Source organism: Mytilus californianus, unplaced genomic scaffold (genome assembly GCF_021869535.1).
Source record: "Mytilus californianus isolate M0D057914Y unplaced genomic scaffold, xbMytCali1.0.p SCAF_5, whole genome shotgun sequence".
In the NCBI taxonomy this organism is placed as follows: domain Eukaryota; kingdom Metazoa; phylum Mollusca; class Bivalvia; order Mytilida; family Mytilidae; genus Mytilus; species Mytilus californianus.
In genome coordinates, this window is record NW_026262701.1 from 77547008 (window position 1) to 77566941 (window position 19934).

The window sequence follows — 19934 nt, forward strand, 5'->3', positions numbered from 1 at the left end:
AAGATCAAATAAGGGTCAATGATCATCTCTTAAGTTTGTACATTTTACAATTGGTTGACAAAGCGAAATCCTTCTTTTGTATACGTGTAGCTTTGCTTTTTTTTCATTTTTTTTTTTAGGAAACGACGACCTACGTACCATTTAGTAAGCATTGATCTTTTGAACAAGGGCGGTATGAATAAGAAGGAATTTCCCGTCGGAAGTGCCTCGGTGTGAATATAGATCAATTGTTCTATTTTTATCTTGATCAGCTGATGCAGAGTACGAAGAATGTCTTTATTCCGAGATTTTACACATTGTCATTAAATATTGAAGATCAATTAGTCAAGGTAAGCATATATTGTGTTCTTTCAACCGGGCAAATGTTTTGTAAATTTCATTTAAACGTGTGTTCTTGGTATATTTTTTGCTTAGCTGAATTTAGGTCAAATAAACACATATTTACACTAAAACCCCATTATTCACAATCGATGATGATGATTTAACGTCCAGTGGCAAATTAAATGCATATATATATATTAGGACGAGAACGCATTAAAATAATATGAATATTAACCCTGCTTTTTACAAGACTGACACGCTGAGACGGATTTTTAACGTGCTATCACAAGGTAACAGGAAGACATTTCAATGGAGGTTTTCGCAAATAATTTATTAAAATAAACAATGATCTTTTATCCGATGGTATAGATTAACATTAATTCATTTGATATATTTTATTAATTTTGTATCCTGGCTACGATATCAAAACACAATTTTAATATTGGAATTTGTGTGATTACACCGTATGTATTGTTGTCCACTTATAACAATACAATTTGGTCAAACATGCATAAATTACTTCCTTTTCAAATATACTGACAATTATTGATTGTCAGCAGAAATTCCGGGTACTGATTACATAACGTCAATCGATTGCATTCGATTTTGTTTACTAATTTATCAATATTGATTTTTTGGTCCACATATGGCATCAACTTTAATAGATTGGCAACCAGTCTGTATTTCCGTAATTATATAACTGTACTTTTGTATCATAATGTCAAGGAGAATTTTATTTCATTTAACTACAACTAATGCAATTCCAAAAGGCGCATATGGCAAATTCTGAGTATGAAATTACAAAAATTAATAAAATAGAAACGCTGTTCATCAATTGTAAACTATCCTTTAACAGATTTACGGGTACACCGTCTTGGGAGATTTTAAATGAAGAAACGTATTATTAGTGGCGACACTAGCATGTAATTGTGTGTAGAATTTTTAATCTTCAGTGGTCTGTCGGTTTTGAAGCATAAATGTTTGTTTATGTACGTGGGTTATAATCGGTTATTTACTTTTAAAGTATTCTTGAATAGTACACGACTTAAAACTTCCATAGCGGTCAGTCAGGAGATAAAACTTGTGTTTGATTGGTAAGCATTTACTATTCAAATTAATTTGGAGACGGATGAGAGATGATGAACTTGTGACCTGTTATTTTCTTTACAAATTTACAAAACTGTCACATTTCTCATTTGTGTGATAATTCTTCGTGAAATTAAATTAGATTATTTACAAAGGACAATCATGTTTTATTTATAAAACGGCAACTGCAGAATAAGATGGGTGTTCTGCCAAGATTTGCGAAAAATGCAGTCAAGCAAAATTTCATTCTATTATTAGTTTCTCAGAGAAGTTTGAATAATTTAGTACTGTTGTTCATTACATGTTTAATTTGAGAAATTCAAGGATAAAACGAAACGGAGTTGTTAAACTATAGTACATGTAGTTAGTTGTATTCTCGTTGGGAAAAAAAATGATTTATTGAGATTCATAAAGACATTTTCCTTATGCAGCAAATCTTGTGTCGACCGTTACGTTATTGTATAATTGAATGACACGAGTAAGCATGAATAATCAAAGTTAAGTGTGAAGTAATCATAAATAACTTATTAAGAAACCTCTTTAATCGTTGTGGAGTCTTTTAAATAATTCGTGCGTAATATTAGTTTTTGAATTTAGTTTGAATACAAAAAATAAATTAATATGATTAGTAAACTTCGTTAAATACAGAAAACATGAGTAATTGATGCCCTGACTATAAAAAGGATTGACGTTTCATTTGTCAATGGCCAACGATTCTGAATATTACAACGTGGAACAACCCTCGTAGTCCCACATAGTTTGAACGCCTGTTTTTCTGTAACGATGCATATTTCCTGTTTGTATAGTTAATGTACGTAGGTTCATTTTTTAAGCGAATGCAAGCCATGATCGCGTGATACCTGGTTTCATTACATAATGAAGAGGTAGATGAAAATATTCAATAATGATTTAATCTAGATCAATTTATTACGCGTACTTACTTAATCAATAGCCCTGATGATGTTACAATGTGACTAATACAACATCACGTTTGTAAGTGCAATCAGCTGACTTTCAGTCAACGAGATTTTAACCAGAGCCCTGGAATGAGATTCCAAGATTTAATATAAGACTAATGTGTATTAATTTAGGATGACCATGTGGTTGTCAGGTAGGCCCTTATTTTTTTTTTATATTAGAGAGTGTTAGCATATCGATTGACATGTTCTCATGATATGTCAAGGTTAAGAGACGCATACTTGTCTATTTCTGGAGTTAATGCGCCACCTTTGAGAATCTAAAGCACTATGGGGCCGTTCCCAAAATAAATGGACCAGTTTGATTCATTCTAAATTCTCCACAGTTAATCCTGCTAGGTCATTGACTCACTCGGTCAGGTCTCGTCTATATAGCACTGCAAACGCACGGAAAAACGAGCGTACATAATAGAACAAGGGGAGGCACATGGATCTATTAATCCCTTTTGGGATAAGGAGGACACTCAGGTCGGAGCGGTTCTCTGATTTGACTGTTAACCGAGGAAAGACAACAACTTTGACCTCCGAACCAAATAGAAATGAATAGATACATCTCAAACTGGGAAATGTGTGAATTCCGTCTATATCGGAACGCCGTTCACACCTATAGATTAGTTCGAAACGTATTCTATCTATATTAAGATAACCTATAATATAAATATTTACTCAGGGTTTGCTGATAATGCATCAAGGATACAAATTGTCTCGTATTAGGGTCAATGTCCTATTAATCGAAAATTACATGTACGTACACATTGTAAAAATGCACGTGTATAGGCCTATGGGTTTTACGAAAAGCGTGCATTATCATTAGACAAAGACGCATTATAATTAGCCGGCTGTTGTCTTTGGTTAAAGATGCATTGTTCAGATTTAACATTCATGTGTTGCTTTTCAAAAATCTTGATATTTGAAAAGGGGGATTGCAATATTTATTCATGAAAATTTGGACACATCTTATTTGCTTTAAACGAATTGGAAATATAGAATTCCGAAGTATTAGTAATTCATATCTCAACAAAAGCATATAATAAAAAAATTCAAAATAAAAAAAAAACTGTACCCCTAAATTCCATTAACAAGGCTCGAGTCTTAGAGAATTTATTTTTCAAGGTCGTTTCTTGTGTACAAAAAGACACACACAAGTTAGTGAAACAGTTCCTTTCTAAGAAGATGCTCATAAAGATACTAGTATTTTTACCGAAATAAGTCGTTAAATAAATCACTGTACTATATTAACAGGATAAACTATATTAATTTATATTTCGCTGTACATTTAATGACATAATTAAGTATTTGTAAGTATTCGATTTTAATAACATAATGTTATTATGCTTTCAAATAATAGGCATGAATAGCTCCTCATAGGAGATTAAAGAAAACAAATACTTCGGGGCTTCCATCAATACATTACAGGTTTAAGGACATCACTGTCATATCTTATCTGGCTACAACGTACACATTTACCTTAAGACTTGATTTAGTTCAGGACAATTGTGACAGTTATCTGCTTGTACAATTAAAGATTTAGGTCCTCGGAATGATAGCTGATACTCTAACGTCAATCAGTGTCGTTTTTCGACACCTATCTTGACAAGTGACCATTATGACCTACATGTGGGTCAGTGTATATGAAATTTAGACACGTAATTGGGCAACGAATTGTTACAACTTAGTCTTCTGTTACTTTACAACAGATTAGTTCCATGTCAATGAATAAGTAAGACCTTTTTTAACGGTTAATTCATTAACATGCATGTTTTGTGTTAATACTTTGTCATTTACAATAATTGTACGGATTTTGTCCGAAATGGTCGTCGTCCAACTATTGAATGTTATCTTACCTTATACCATCTCCATTATGTCAGGTCCACTGAGTTCCTTAACCTTTTGGACCTTCCATGCCTCATGCTTATAAATCTTCCAGGAAAGGATACAATGAGATGCTCGTGCGATTCAATAATTATGTTAAGGATACTTCAACGTCAAATCTGAAGCAAATAGTGCGAAAGATACCAAAGGGACATTCAAACTCACAAGTCGAAAATAAACTGACAAACTTTATTTGAAAACTCATAGTTGTATTAAATCTATAAATGCATGATTACATGAACATTTAATATATATATATATATACTATTATTACAGATATAGATATTCAACTTGAAACACTTGTTCGAACCATTCAATTGAGGACATAGAGATAAGGGTAAGATTTTCTTTCATATAGCAGACGACGTGAAAAGTTGTTGAAGGTTTTATTTGTAGTCATAGATCTCTCTTGACTTCGAAATTACACGGGTTTCTTATTTTTACCTGTGGAAAATCAAAGTAACCATGACTATGCGTAATTGTCCACAAACTGAAAAGTGCATTCAACTTTTGTGAAGGACACATTTAAGCTGGTCTACGATGAACCTCCCAAAACATTAAACTAAGCGTTATGCTTGACAGACGTTGCAATCATTGAGTCTGTTAATTCATATCTGTATCGTAATGTTTAATTTGTAAATATTACCTTATTTGAATTGATAACCTAATGATATTCTACCCCAGGAATAGATAATTTAGAGGTATTTGGCAAAACCTTTCAAAAATTTTGGGTCCTCAATGATCTTCTACTTCGTATCTTATTTGGTCTTTTACCTTTTATTGATTCGAGCGTCACTGTAGAGACTTTTGTAGACGAAACGCGCCTAGCATACAAAATTTTAATCCTTGTATTGTATCTATGATGAGTTTATTTAATTGTCATCAATTGTCTATTATCAGAAAACACGAAGATTATCAAATCTGAAATATTTGTTTATACCAGTCCTTGTACCTGTTCGATCGAACTTGGCATTTATTAAATGTCGACGATGGCACGTCATCTTTTTATGCTTGTCTGCTTCAATCTTAATCTGAGAGGATATGCATATATACCCGTTTACGTGTTTAAATGTTGACGGTACTTACTTATTTTCAAAGGTAGAGTTTTTCACTTTTTTTTTTAGCTCAATCTTAAAATTATATAAAAAAAATTGTTCATTTCCCACAATTCATGCTTAATTATACATTACTCATAATACATGTGTTAGGCTGCTTCACTATGTTCTAAGACGAATATGAATTTTACGTACCTCTTCAGATTAAACTAAAGTCTCATTAATTCCTCATCGGGAAGATGCGCACCTGTTAATGCGATTGCGGCATTGCTTTCGCTTCGATCTCGACAATATGTCCTCCGAATTAATCGAGTAATCATGTGCAGATTCCTTTTTGATTAACAAAACTTCTATTATCTAAATAGACAATCAGGACTTCAGTTCGTATATTGATATATCATGAACCGGTACCTGTTCTCTGAATAATTGCTACAGCTGCAAGTATATTCCAACTGCTACTTAGATTGCTACCATAACGAGATGTTAAACGACCTTTACTACCCATTTGTGTCTCGCAAGGTCGGAAAAACTTCTTTAACAAATCCGATATTTGTGTCCGTAGATTGTTTTGTAAAAATCACGTTTCGATATACTCTACATCCTCTTTATTGTATTCATATATAACTGAGGGTAGATTTGTAGTCTTGTAATACGGCTCTTATGGAGTATAGCCATTTGGTTTTTTTGTTTGTTCGCAATTAATCAGTCCTTGCGATCATATCCTGTCCAGCTAAACTGAAATCAGCATTATTTGTTAAAAAAGCTAACAACCTTATAATAATGACGCCTAGTAGGACATAAATGTGACCCTATACTAATACGTTCCTTGTCTTCTAATGGCGGTTTAACTTTATTATGCCATTCAAGTTGCTCAGGGCGTCATTGTTTGAAATTTTATTTGCCTCTGAATGTTTAGAAACAAACATGTCATGGATATAGAGATTTAATGTGGGAGTAATATTCTGCAGAAATAAGATATATAAAAGTGGGATTACACCTTTCACCATTTACGGTCATATAATCATAATAGATCTAACACCTTTCTTTTGAGCTTAAAAGACTTTGCTAAAATTCATAATTATACAGTTGAGTTTCAATCATTGCGTCTATATAGTATTTTGGGGATTAATACCAACCCGCTAATTCTTGGTTTGAAACAAGATTGAAATTTTTATTCTTTTGTTACTATATCGAAATTCTGTTGAATGTAAAATTCTTTATTTCGAAAATCAAAAGGAATTTTACATCTATCAAATTACATCCTTTGGATGTTCACAAGACAATGCATCTTTCAAATATCAGTATTTATATTTTTGAACTATTGCACATTCTTTGGGGCTGTATACTGCAAAAAATGCCAACATGACCTCATTTTGTGACCTTGTTATTAATATTCAGATATGCATGAGCGAAGGTAGTACCCGAAAAGATTGTAATTGTTGCTAAACGATATCTGATACAAAGACGTTATTGTGGGTTAAATATATTTTTAGGTAAGACAAGGATGTTAATGTGGGTCAAATTTTCTTATAGCAAGGCCTTGTCTAATTTTGCCAAAAATAATCATGTGTAAAAAAGTCATAATGACATCATAACTGACATTTCTGTTCTAAAGTGCCAAAATAGAATCATACTATTCATTCATCAGAAAAACTTACATACATTTATATACTATTAGTAGATTTTGAGGGATCAGATAAAGACTCTTATTATACCTTTATTCTGCCACCGATATTAGAGTATAGGATGACTTGATGGTACTGTTACATTGCTTTCAGTAACTGTGAGCATTCTTTGATAAGATATTACTATACCTCCGCTTTCTAAAGCGGGTTGTATATAGTGATGGGGAGTACGTCCGTCTATTCGTTCGTTCGTTCGTTCGTTCGTTCGTCTTTCTGTCCCGTTTTGTTATCCAGAACTGCTCCCAAACCGCTTGACAGAATATTGCGAAACATTTACCGAATCGTATTGACATGATGTACTTTTGTACCTCTTATTTAATTTCTTCATCTGAACAATTTTGGGGTTCACTTTGACGTGGACTTTGTCATATCTGCACACTATAGAAAACATTTGAATCCGAGTCTCCTCTTGAACCCATTATTACAATTTATTGAAATTTTCTCACAATCTTAACCATATAATGCTTATGTGCACCTCTTATTTTGTTTTTATCTGAATCATTTTGGGGGTTTCTCTTACCAAAGCATTGAATTTGCCATTGCTTTATTTTGTTGGGGGGAGGGAAGGGTTTACCCATACCCATTTTTTGTATTGCATTCCTCCTAAAACCTTTGTTACAGTTATTTAAATATTTCTCACAATTTCAACCATTCATATAATGCTATTGTTCACCTCTATTTTATTTTAATCAAAATCATTTTAGAACCATACCTTAGTGTGGACTTTGCTGTTGCTTTATTAGGGGTTACATAATTTGTATCGACGACTCGTCCTAAACCCCCTATCACAACTTATTGAAACTTTCTCACCATCGTAACCATATAAATTAATTATATTGTGCACCTAGAAAATTATGGGACTTTGCAAGTTACTGTGGAATCATTTTGAGAGCTTTGCTTGCAGTACTCCTAGTTTTTTTTGTGTTATTTTTGTAGCTTTGGTTCTGTTGTCTATTATATCGGTATAATGGAGCTAAGTGCTTTTTCTGAACTTATTTTTGTTATAATTTCTTCCATGTACCTTTCCCTATTCAACTGATAGACATTGAAATGCAGGGTTGAGATGGGAAAATATAGATTGACCCAGTCACATGTTTATATGTCAGTCCCAAATGAAGTAGTTGTCTTTTGTAATATCTTAATGTTTTTGTCTTTTAGGGAACTTGGTGTTGCTGTTTTTATGTTCGGGTTTCCATTTCCCCTCAAATAAAATATTGCAGATAAAGTACTTCTAAAGAACAATCTCTTCGATTGGGAATTTTATCGGTTGCACCTGTATTGTAGATTAGATTGAGAGTACTATGCTAACTATGAAGGCGGAGTCCAAAGCTTATCCAAATATGTGACTATGAATATAAAATATTTATATAAAAGTAATGACACATACTATTACAAAATTATATTAAACGACGAAGTAATGTGCCACTCGATAGCTAGCACTTCACATTAATAGGATAATGTCCAAGTGTATTAGTTTAATACAAGTAGATCTTCCGAGTAGTTTCTTTATTTTACATCGTTTGTACACAAGGACAAATGACTAAAGAGGCCAAAAACTCAAAAGTCCGAGATAAGATATTGTATTTGATTCTTACACGTCAGTGTTTGCTAATGAATAAACAAATATATACCAGTATACCGTTCTATCTTGTTGTTGATATGTGTACGAAGCTTTTAATGCTTTCCAACTGTCAAAATATGAATGTATTTGCCTTGACTGCTGGTGAACTACGTAAACAACACGGACAGTAAACATTTGCTATCTATTTCAGAGGCTTTGCGGTCATTCGTTCAGAATGAAAGGTACTTGAAGACCGTCAAACCAAAATAAGATTCATTTTAGGTATGGGATATGATAAAATCACGTGACAGATTGTTTTGTATCTAAGACAGTGACATAGTAAATGCATTTTACATAAGATTTATATTTTATATATTTTTAGTCCTTCAAGGACATTTGGTTTAAAGCTAATAGTGTTAAAATGTTATCGCTGATGGAATGCTTTTTATTATGCCCATCAACACAGATATATCGTCTTAGTACACCTCATTTGAAAATATCATTGGTAGCATATAAACTAACGCGTTTAGTTACTTATCATAAACTGTTCTCACGGCAATATTGAAAAATAATTTTCTATTTTCGACAGATGTCCAATATAATAGATTGGTTTCCCGCAGCAACATCAATAAAATATTTTTTTCAGTCAGTTGTGATTTTTTTCCTCGTTCAATTTTCCCGAGAGAACGGATTTCAAGATGTACATTATAGTAATGATAGTTTTTAGTCAGGTGAAAATGTAAAAACGGTATTCTTAAACGTGGTGTAGAAATAATTCAAACTATCAACGCTATAACCTCAATTACTAGCGGATTAAAAACTAGAAGCACTGCAAGTGAATATATATATATATATATATATATATATACGCACCGTTTGATCGTAATGATGGTTGTACTTAATTATTCGCAACCTTCACATTGGCATGGTAATATAATAAAGTAAATAGGTACAACAACACTATTCGGTGTGTAATACTGTTTATTGTTTTATGTCGTAGATAAAATATTACTGAAAATATTTCTAATGTTTCTACAGTGGGCATTCATCTATAATCTAGGAATAAGTCCTTAGGAAAAAATGACGGAAAATGGTAAAATTATTGAAGTGAAGCGAACGGAGTCGGAGGAATCCCTCGATGAAGGGGATTTGGAAGATTTCATCCCGACACCCCCTGATGGTGGATGGGGCTGGATGATAGTCTTAGCTTCTTTGTTTTGTAACATCATTGTGGACGGTATTGGATATGCCTTTGGAGTACTGCTGCCAATATTTTCGGAATATTTCCGAGCACCAAACAGTAAAGTTGCTTTGGTTGGGTCCCTGTTGTGTGGAGTCTATCTGTGTGCAGGTAAGTGGATTTATTACTTATGATATAAAACCATACATCCATGGTACATCTGTTCCAAATATATAAGACCATACATTCATGGTACATCTGTTCCGAATATTTAACACGGTCTGATAGTGAATTGAAATGCACAAAAGTTTGTTTTGTGATGCCAAGGAATTCAATCATAATGCACAACACCGTTGCACCGTGTCGTCTTTCATATAAAAATGGAGTCAATCTTAATTTTAGGCCTAAATCTTAGACCAAAGCCAAGGAGGTTAATGAAAAAAAGGAAGACATTTTGTTATTAAAGTTTATCCAGTAGTGAACATTTTTGTGTCTATTAATCAGAGGCCATAATTTAGTTGTAAGCAACGCAAGCAATATATCTATGTATAACGTGAAAAGCAAATTACATGTAGATCTCCACACACTTGACTGTCCTTTATGTAATTCGCCCTTTCAGAATATATTCATTCTGGTTATTATTTTTCAAACCTTATGTTTATTAGTACAACGCCATAAACAATAGGAACCCAATGACATAGCTTAATTTCAAGTATGTCCGTATTTTACCTAGACATTACTCAAATGACTATGAATCTAGAAATTCCTCAGAAAACGAACGGGTCTTAATACCAGACGTGAGAAGCCAAGAACATTAATTTCTGTGAACGTGAAAAAACAACAACATCTTGTCCATTCTATAAACACTATATATTTTAACTTAAAACTATTACAAATTCTTTTTTTTTTCACAAAGTTGACTTAAGCAATGTAGGTTTTACGTTTTCTTTTGAAAGCTTTTCGGCCTTTTCCATTGTATCTAAAAACTTTACTGGGTGTTACAATGTACTTAAGAGTGTACCTACTCCATCCATCTTTTCGATGCCTAGTAAAAGGCAATATGCAAAATGTAAATAAATATCATGTAATTTTTCAACTGATGTCAACGATTTTCCAAGATAGCATGTTACACGAAAAGATATAGTTTGTGACAATAGTAAATAAACTCGTCATTGATACCACGATTAAAATGTTATACACCAGACGCGCGTTTCGTCAACAAAACACTCAGTGACGCTCGGTAACCGCAAATCAGAGTCCTTTCTATAAAATACCGAGTTTCTGTCCTTAATTTCTAGCAGAAACACTGCCGAATTAAAGGAAGCTATGGTATCGCATAGGTCCTTATGAGGTATTTGCTATGAATATTATGTCAGTAGCATACAATAGTCAATAATGCTCAAGCAGATTGAGCGATAAACAATTCTGGGAGTCTCTAATTTCTTTTCTGTTTTACAGGACCGATAGTGAGCGGGCTTGTCAATAAATTTGGATGTCGAGCAGTCGCTTTTACAGGAAGTATTGTCGCATGTGCAGGATTCCTGTTGGGATCATTTGCTCCAAACCTAGATTTACTTATATTATTTTATGGGGTTTTTGGAGGTAAATACTGGCTATTTTATTAATTTATCATCATTACAGAATACTGATTACCGCCAGTCATTATAACTATAAGATTGTTTTAATTTGAATACAGAAGTGTTTTTGATTGTTTAGATGCAGAAACAATTATTTTTTTATTCAATACATAAATCTATATCATGCAGTTCACTGTCAAAGTAAAAGATTGTAATACTTCAAAAATTGTTTTGATCTTATTCAATATGGAACTATATTCTCCGTTTTAAAGTTGGAAAAGGACAATGGACACATTTTGACCATGAATATGATATCTATATTCATATTTATAATTGTCACCTTCAGATCAACTATATTGTACCGGTTATTGTTTAATTGTTTTCGCTATTGTATTTCAATACTAGCCAAATGCCTTAAACTGTCGTTCAAAATGTGATGTCTGTAAGATTAATTATGCTTATTTGATTTGCCATTTTCAGGTCTTGGTTTTGGTATGATATATTTACCATCTATCGTAAGTGTTGGTTACTATTTTGAGAAGAGGAGAGCTGTGGCAACAGGTATTGCAGTCTGTGGCTCTGGTATTGGTACTTTTATTTTCTCCCCACTAAATGATTACTTGTTGAAAATATTTGACTGGAGAAACTTGTTGTTCTTACAAGCTGGAATTATTCTGAATTGTCTCGTTTGTGCAATGTTAATGAGACCGTTAGAGCCAAAAAAGAAAAAGAAGAAGGTGATAACCGAAGATGACAAGGACGAAATGCGTCATCACTTTAAAGTCAAAGCTCAAAGAAACCGGAGAATCACAACGGAGTCGGAGTCTAGTGTTCAAGACCTCAAAACATTTGCCAAATTGAGGGAGGCAAAACTTATGAGAGAAAATAAGTTGAACGAAGAGGATTCAGACATTTGGTCAGTTCCAAGTGAATATTTTGTCAAGGGAAATCCAGAAAGCAATCCTGGTAGTCCCACCGGCACTCCGAAAATCATAGTGACTCCCAATGAGTCTGTAACAAATACAGACTTGTCCATCAGATCGTCCATCAGATCGCAGTCTTCTAATACAGATAAGAAGGTGACAGTTTCTGTCGACGATAAAACAGATAAATCGCAACCAGATATAAAAGTAAATCGGCCATCCAATGGAATAGCAATTGCTGCTTACGAAGTTCAACCATTGATAGAAAATGGCTATACAAAAGTAAAGGAGGTGAAAAAGCCTAAACTTCACCCACCTGCTGGTTCACAAATGAGGGTAGGATCATACCGAGATATTGTTGCTCATAAAGACGACTTTGCTAGACCATTGTATAAAAAAGACATATTTTACAGCGGAAGTATCGTCCATATCCCACAATTCCGTTCTCAACCCAATATGGATAGCTATGTAACCAGTATTACATCAATTCCAGGTGTGTCAGAGGTTCCAAAATCATCAGTATGGGATAACTGTACATGTTTGCCAAAATCCGTCGTAGACACGTTAAAAGAAATGTTAGACTTTTCTTTATTGTTAGATTTAAACTTTGCTTTGTTGTGTCTAGGGAACTTATTTGCCATGTCAGGATTTTATGTTCCTTTCACATTCCTTGTTGACCGGGCTGTACTTTTAGGAGTCACCAGTACAGACGCAGCTTTTCTACTTTCAGTTATCGGTAAGTATGCAGAATATAACGGCTACCAGTTATAACCGTTCTCAGTAACTATCAAATTAATAAAAAAAAGATGTGGTATGATGACAATAAGACAACTCCTAACAAAGCCCAAAAGATGAGTATGTAAATTACATAATCGAAAATAATTAAAATAGTAGTTAGACTTATAAAGAGTGTTTACTTGAAATGAGCTTTCGGGTTAGCGGGTATAGATTTTTTTAGGCACAGATTGACATGCACATATATTTTATTCCACTCAAGTCACGTTATATAAAGAAAAGAATGATGAACATGCACTTACATGTATTGAATTAAATAATAACCATCACACAATATAAATTAAATATAAATCCATTAACACAAAGTCTCTCAAACATTCAGTTTTAAAATTATTTGAAGACAAACACAACCATTTTATCAATATGTAAGAAATAGCACATGGATATTTTTTTTATTTTGCTAACACATTTTTGTTATAGAATATCTTGTAACATTAATATAAAAATAAGAAGATGGGGTTTGATTGCCAATGATACAATTATCCATCAGAGACCAAATGACGTAGATGGTAGCAACTATAGGTCACCACACGACCTTCATCAATGAGCAAAACCTATACCGTAAAGTAAGCTGTAAAAGGTCAGCCAGAAATGGCAAAATGTAATACAATTAAAACTAAAAAACTAACGACATTGTTTTTGTACAAAACAATAAACGATAAACAAATACGATAAGACAGTGACCAACGACAACCACTGAATTATCCCCATTTTGTCATTTATTCTGTTTCGACAGTACGAATGTTTTACTGTAAATATTCTTTATTTTTACAAGTAACTACATTTTTTCCTTTTACTCCATAGATATGGTTTAACATTATTTTCAGGTATTGCCAATACTATTGGTCGAGTTTTAGCAGGGCTGTTGGCTGACATGAAGAACGTCGATGCACTTGTCATCAACAACGTGGCCCTTGTTATCAGTACAATCAGTCTGTTTCTGCAGCCATTATGTACAACATATGAACTGTTAATTGTATTCTCTGTGGTGTATGGATTATGTGTTTGTAAGTTATTTTGTATTTAATACTTTAACTGATGATACCCGAATTTTCTGTATCCAAAACTGCTTCTGAACCACTTGAAAGAATTTATGTTCCAATCAAACTCCATCAGGCAAAGTTGACCAAAGATGGATCTAGCTACTCTTTTTAAGTTTCTGTTTGCCATATTTCTTCTCACGTATTTAAGTACTTATACATCCTTATAAATTACAAATCCAGAAAAGTGCCTCGGTTGCACCCAAATGTGTTTTTCCCTGTTTCTAGCACTTTTTCGATACCGCTGCTGATGGACTGCAAGTCCCCGAGGGTATCGTCTGCTTAGGGGTCGGTACTTCGCTACTGACATAATTTATAGCATACTTATCTTAAATTCTCCGTCGCTATGAGAGTTGTCTTATTGGCAGTCATACCACATCTTCTTTTTTATAATTATTAAGATACTAAGGTTCAAACTCCCTCATGCAAAGTTTGCCATTGATGGATGTGGCTATTCTTGTTGTTTCCCTTTTGGTCACATAGTTCATCACTTATTGAAATACTTACATATACTTTGGTTTGAGTGTTCCTGATGATGTGTGAAATCCAGAAAAGTGCTTCGGATGCACCAAATTAAAACTTTTAATTTTACGGATTTTACTTACATCAGTCAGAAATCGGACTTAAATTAGTCTATTCCTATTTTGACTTATGCAAGTCTTTATGCGATGAAATACTTTTTGATTTCTTCCTGTCGGTTTTTGTTTAAGTCTTAATTTAAGTGTCTGGGCTGAAAGTTGATGAACCAGGGTTATGTCAAAGAACGTCTCGTCGTTTTTCTAAAATATTTTATATGTTATAGTGTTCTTTTAAATTAGTAACCTTTACTGTCAAGTCCATTTTTGGTAATATCCTTTTGGCGAGGCTCGGTACTTATAATGCATCCCGCCAACGTGTTGTGCTGTGGTCATTTTTTTGTATTCATTTTTGCTTATGTGCTTTGTCTATATGCCATTTTGATTTTCTTTGTTCACATAATTGTTTGTTTTTATAGTGATTAAGATTATAACACAATGTGGACTGCTGTACCTCTATTTTTGACATTTTAACCTATTATGTCTATTTGTTTTGTTCACACATTGTTGTCAATATAATGGAATTGTATGCGACTATCATAAAAGTGAGAGGTTTAGCTAGCTATAAAACCAGGTTTAATCCACCATTTTCTACATAAGGAAATACCTGTACCAAGTCAGGAATATGACAGTTGTTTTCCATTCGTTTTGATGTGTTTGGGCTTTTGATTTTTGCCATTTAATAAGGGACTTTCCGATATGAATTTTCCTTTGAGTTTGTTGTTTTTGTTATATTACTTTTTTATAGCAATTTATTGAAACTTTCTCAGCAATGTAACCATATATATTAGTACCATTGTGTACCTCCTATTTTAATGCAACCAGTTGTTCCACATTCAGTTGTGTAGATTTGCTATGCAGATTCCTACTGGAAGACTCTTTTTTGATAAACCCTTAAATATATTTTTATTAAGAGTACGTCGGTGTATGGAACGCGTTTGTGTTTTTCTGGTAGCTTGTTCGTGTTTATATATACAATCATTCCTAGGGGTGAGGCAATAGGGTAAGATAGATGATTCTACTATGAGATTATGAAACGAATAAAAAACTGAAATAAACAACGTGCAAAAGTACACACACACACACACAAATGATCTTTATTTGATGGATGAATAATCTACAAATATTAATGTTTTATTTTTAGCTGCCTACATTTCACTGACATCAATAATCTTATGTGACCTGCTAGGGCTCAGTAAGCTGACCAATGCTTTTGGTTTGTTGACATTATGTCGTGGTATTGCTGGTATATACGGCCCTCCTTTGGCAGGTTGGTAGAATATTTCAAGTTTCTTAGTCCAATCACAAAGCACTCGTCACTCTGTTTTTCGCGTAGATCGTGAAATTGCGATGATTATTGCAAGTTTTCTTTCGTTGCCCTTTCCTGTAACAGCATGAGAAATTAAACATTTATATATATATATATATATATATTTACATTGTCTTTTAATTATTACCTATCTCTGAGTAATATTTAACACGATAAAGCAAAGTTATGATTTAGATTCCCTTGTTTTTCCACAACAATGATAACTGCATTTTTAAAAGGTAAAACATGTCGGTTGTAATGTTCCTGATCATTATGATTATTTTTGCAGGCTATGTACAACAAATAAGTGGAAGTTATGATGCATCTTTCTTTCTTGGAGGTGGAATGTTTTTAGTAGGAACTTTATTCCATTTAGCGTTACATTTACCTTGTGTTAAACGTAACAATGCATTCACAACCGACACAGAAATGAATTTCATAGCTGACGATCCTGCAGATGAGCCAGTGGCAGTGTAGAATACAATTTCAATGCATTTAGTTTCATGTTCTAAATTCGTTAGTTAGTTGTCTCCCGAGGAACGTTTTTATTACTGATATTTTTCAATTATTATTGTTTCTTTATTAATCCAGTTTTCAGTAGAATGTGGTCTATATGGAGAATAGCTTGTCTTTTTTATACGTGCTTTATTTTCTAAAAACTATATTTATATAAGTTCACGTTTACTACATGTGTTACAATCATACATTCAATCAAATTACGTCAACAAGACTTAATTTGCAATATTCAATTTTTCATGAAAGTTTTTTCCTCTCTTGCATGATTAAAGTAGTGGCATCTGATGAATATTATATATTGTGAATTGAAGTGATTGTCTTATATACAATTGTTCAATTAAGGGGGTAGGTCACCATAGTTATTGAAGACAACTCGTTATATCTGTAAGGCGTTTGCAATACATGTAGTCAGTTTCATAAATGGGGTTCCATTCACAATACAGAAACGTGTATGTTCCAAAATACAAGAAGGTGCTGTAAACTACAGAATAAGAAAGATTATATCAGACTAAAATATACTGCATTTATATGCTTTGTTGCAATTTTAGTAAGCATTATTTCATATTTTGCAATTTTTTTCCGTGCAATGCAACAAATACCAAATGATGTTCATGTTTGTTGCTTATAATTTAACATGAGCTTTCAACATCATGATTGTAATGCCAATATTATTTTGAACCATAATGTTTGTATCAGTTCATTCCATTTCATATTCTTAAATCGTATATTTTGAATTCTTATCAAGATATATCAGTTTTTGATTTATAATGCTCTTCGTTTATTGTAAATTCTAATAACACTTTATGTGAATACATATAAGCAGTTTACCTTCGTTCAACTAAAACTGCAATATGAATTTAAATATTTGATTGTAAACAAATGCCTGTATTTTGTGCAAGAATTGAGGTATGAATGTATCTATTTTATTTAGATATTGTATGATAATAGGAGGGATAACATGTGAGTGAGATTAGTTTTATGCATGTAGATATAATGTTGAATATGAATAATATGTTATATATATTTGTCTGAAAGGATGATTTCATTTGTATAAATGTGTTTTATTGTTTCCTTTTCCAAAGCTCCTTTTTTATTTATAAGGACAAAAAATTATGGTTTATTTCTATATATTTACATCATCATAGTTGATAATGAATGATAATTCATTACAATTTTTCTTTTCAATTTTATATATAAACCATGTTCATTTGCTTATTCTAATGTGAAATGAAAATCTGTATATAATGGAAGAAAATTGATAACAAAACATGCATTATTCAATAGTTATGGATAACGTAAACAAATCTATACTTTCTAAGTCAACCATGTTAAGGCTTTATTTATTTAACCTCAACTATAAAAGGCTATTTAATAGGTACAATAGACATAGTTTGGTTCTTTCGACTTTTAAAATCTCAATGTAAGTCACATAAAACACTACAATATCATAACCATTGCATTGAATTACTAGTGCTTGTTTCGGAAATTGTAACTCATTTAAAAACTACCTTTTTTTTGCTGTTTGGTAAAAAGTTAAATTGTTAACATTACTGAAAAACGGAAACAACACTTTAATGTTGGTATGTCCAAAGTGTTTTTCTGGCTTTACCACGAACGTTCAAACCAAAACATTCAAAAGCCAATACTGAATAGGTGAGTAGCTGTATGTATAGCGATTAATGTGTAACTGCTTTTAGGATTACCTATCTAGGCATAGACTGCGTTAGCCGTATTTTGCAAAATTTGTGGTTTTTAAGGCTCTTCAACACCACTGTTTGATTTGGGCTGCCAACCATTTTGAATAGACCGCATATGATTAGTCTTGTGTAGGCGTAACGCGCGTCAGACATACCTAATTATAAGCCTGCTATCTTTAGTTATTTTTTTTAGATAAATGATAATTGTGTAAAACACAAGTACCGTATATTTTATTGATAGTATAATCTGAAAAAATGTATGTTTGTGATCTACAAATTAATCACTGTCTTCAAATTCTGATTTCAAGTTTATCATGTCATTAAATTGACTGGATATTGGTTACTATCAAATATATTATGAACTCTTTCTAGACTGTGCATTAGTATATCATATTATGAATTAGATACTTGCATCATTGCCATGTATCACTTTTTAGTTGGACCACTTTTTTCACTAAATATCTTATAAAAATAATTTTGTTACATTTCATTACGGGTGATATCCATTTCTTGCTTTTTAATGAGACAATTTTGAAGTACGTTTCTTCCTTTGAATTGATCAAGAATTGTAAAATTTACAAATAAGGTATATATTTATTGTTAGTATGTGTATATTTGATATTCTTATATTTATTGCATTTTTACATTTTTGGTCAGTTCATAGATGCATACATCTATATATGTGGTCAGTGTTATTGCGTGGTATGCATAAAATATTTCAAGGGTTTATAATGACCAATAAGAAAGATTTTACACCCGTTTTATTTACTCGACAACAGGACATTTTAGTCATTATTATTTTATTCATTGGGCTACAATGAGGAATTGCCATTATGGTTTTACAGAACAATAGCGCTGTCTGAACATACATAAGATGTACACAATATTGAGGAGTTGGTATTTCTCATATTTTATTCAAATATTATTGAAGATTTTATCTGTATTTGTTTTCAATTACAGGATTTCGTAAAAATATCTGTTTTAGGGAAGCATCGCTTACACACACACTGCATAAGAACTTTTATCCATATTTATCATTATTTATAGACTTATACAAGAAAACTTTTAATTTTTGCATTAAATAATAGAACATTTAGACTACCATTTGTATATTTATGAAATATTTAGTTTTAGCTATTAAACCATACCAAGATTAACTTTGGTATCATATTAAATGTCAGTTGTAATATATGAAAAACATTTTTTTTTGTTTTAAAATGTTGACTTTTACGATATATTTTATTTTAGTGATGTAATAAAAGATGTAGGAGAAAGATATCTTGCATATTTTCAAACGTTCTTTTAATAAAATGTATCTTTCTAAACTGACTTTATCTATGCATTAGTGCTTCTCAATATATAATGAATTTTGCTGTTAAGCACAGATCCTTTCTGTGATTACTCTATATTTTAAAAATAGCTCTTTCCAAAAATGACTTGAAATGAAAGTAGCTATTTGATACCTTCCTCTGATGGAGCAAAACCTGTTCGCTACAATGAGGAGACAGATGAAAAAGATATAGAATTGTTTGCTTCTTAAAGGGGCAAGATTAGCTAGGAGATATGAAAAAAATAAAGCATAGTTTTCTTTTTGTTCAATCATTAATGAAAGTGAAATAGTGAAATAATAGTTCGCTTTTAGCAGCCAGTTTGGCTCAATTTTGTCGAAATACGCTAAGAAACATTGCTGATGAATTATTTACTTGCAAGTGGATAATTTGACCTCATTAAATCCGTATTCGTGTGACCTTCAATTAAACCCCTT

The 19934-nt window shown here is 32.4% G+C and overlaps 1 protein-coding gene across 5 annotated transcripts; it reads left to right on the forward strand.

Annotated features, from left to right (window-relative positions):
• The first annotated feature begins 214 nt into the window (after positions 1 to 214).
• Positions 215 to 19494, forward strand: LOC127701487 (monocarboxylate transporter 12-like). 5 transcript variants are annotated; one of them, XM_052205363.1, is made up of 9 exons: positions 215 to 329; positions 4533 to 4593; positions 8769 to 8839; positions 9596 to 9908; positions 11196 to 11339; positions 11795 to 12973; positions 13860 to 14039; positions 15792 to 15917; positions 16246 to 19494. In XM_052205363.1, the coding sequence occupies exons 4-9, from the start codon at positions 9638 to 9640 to the stop codon at positions 16431 to 16433; spliced, it is 2088 nt and encodes a 695-aa protein (XP_052061323.1). In that variant the 5' UTR covers positions 215 to 329; positions 4533 to 4593; positions 8769 to 8839; positions 9596 to 9637; the 3' UTR covers positions 16434 to 19494. The 5 variants fall into 5 exon arrangements, with proteins under 5 accessions (XP_052061323.1, XP_052061324.1, XP_052061327.1 ...); XM_052205365.1 differs by lacking the exon at positions 215 to 329 and adding an exon at positions 2370 to 2518; XM_052205364.1 differs by lacking the exon at positions 4533 to 4593.
• The last annotated feature ends 440 nt before the right edge of the window (positions 19495 to 19934 follow it).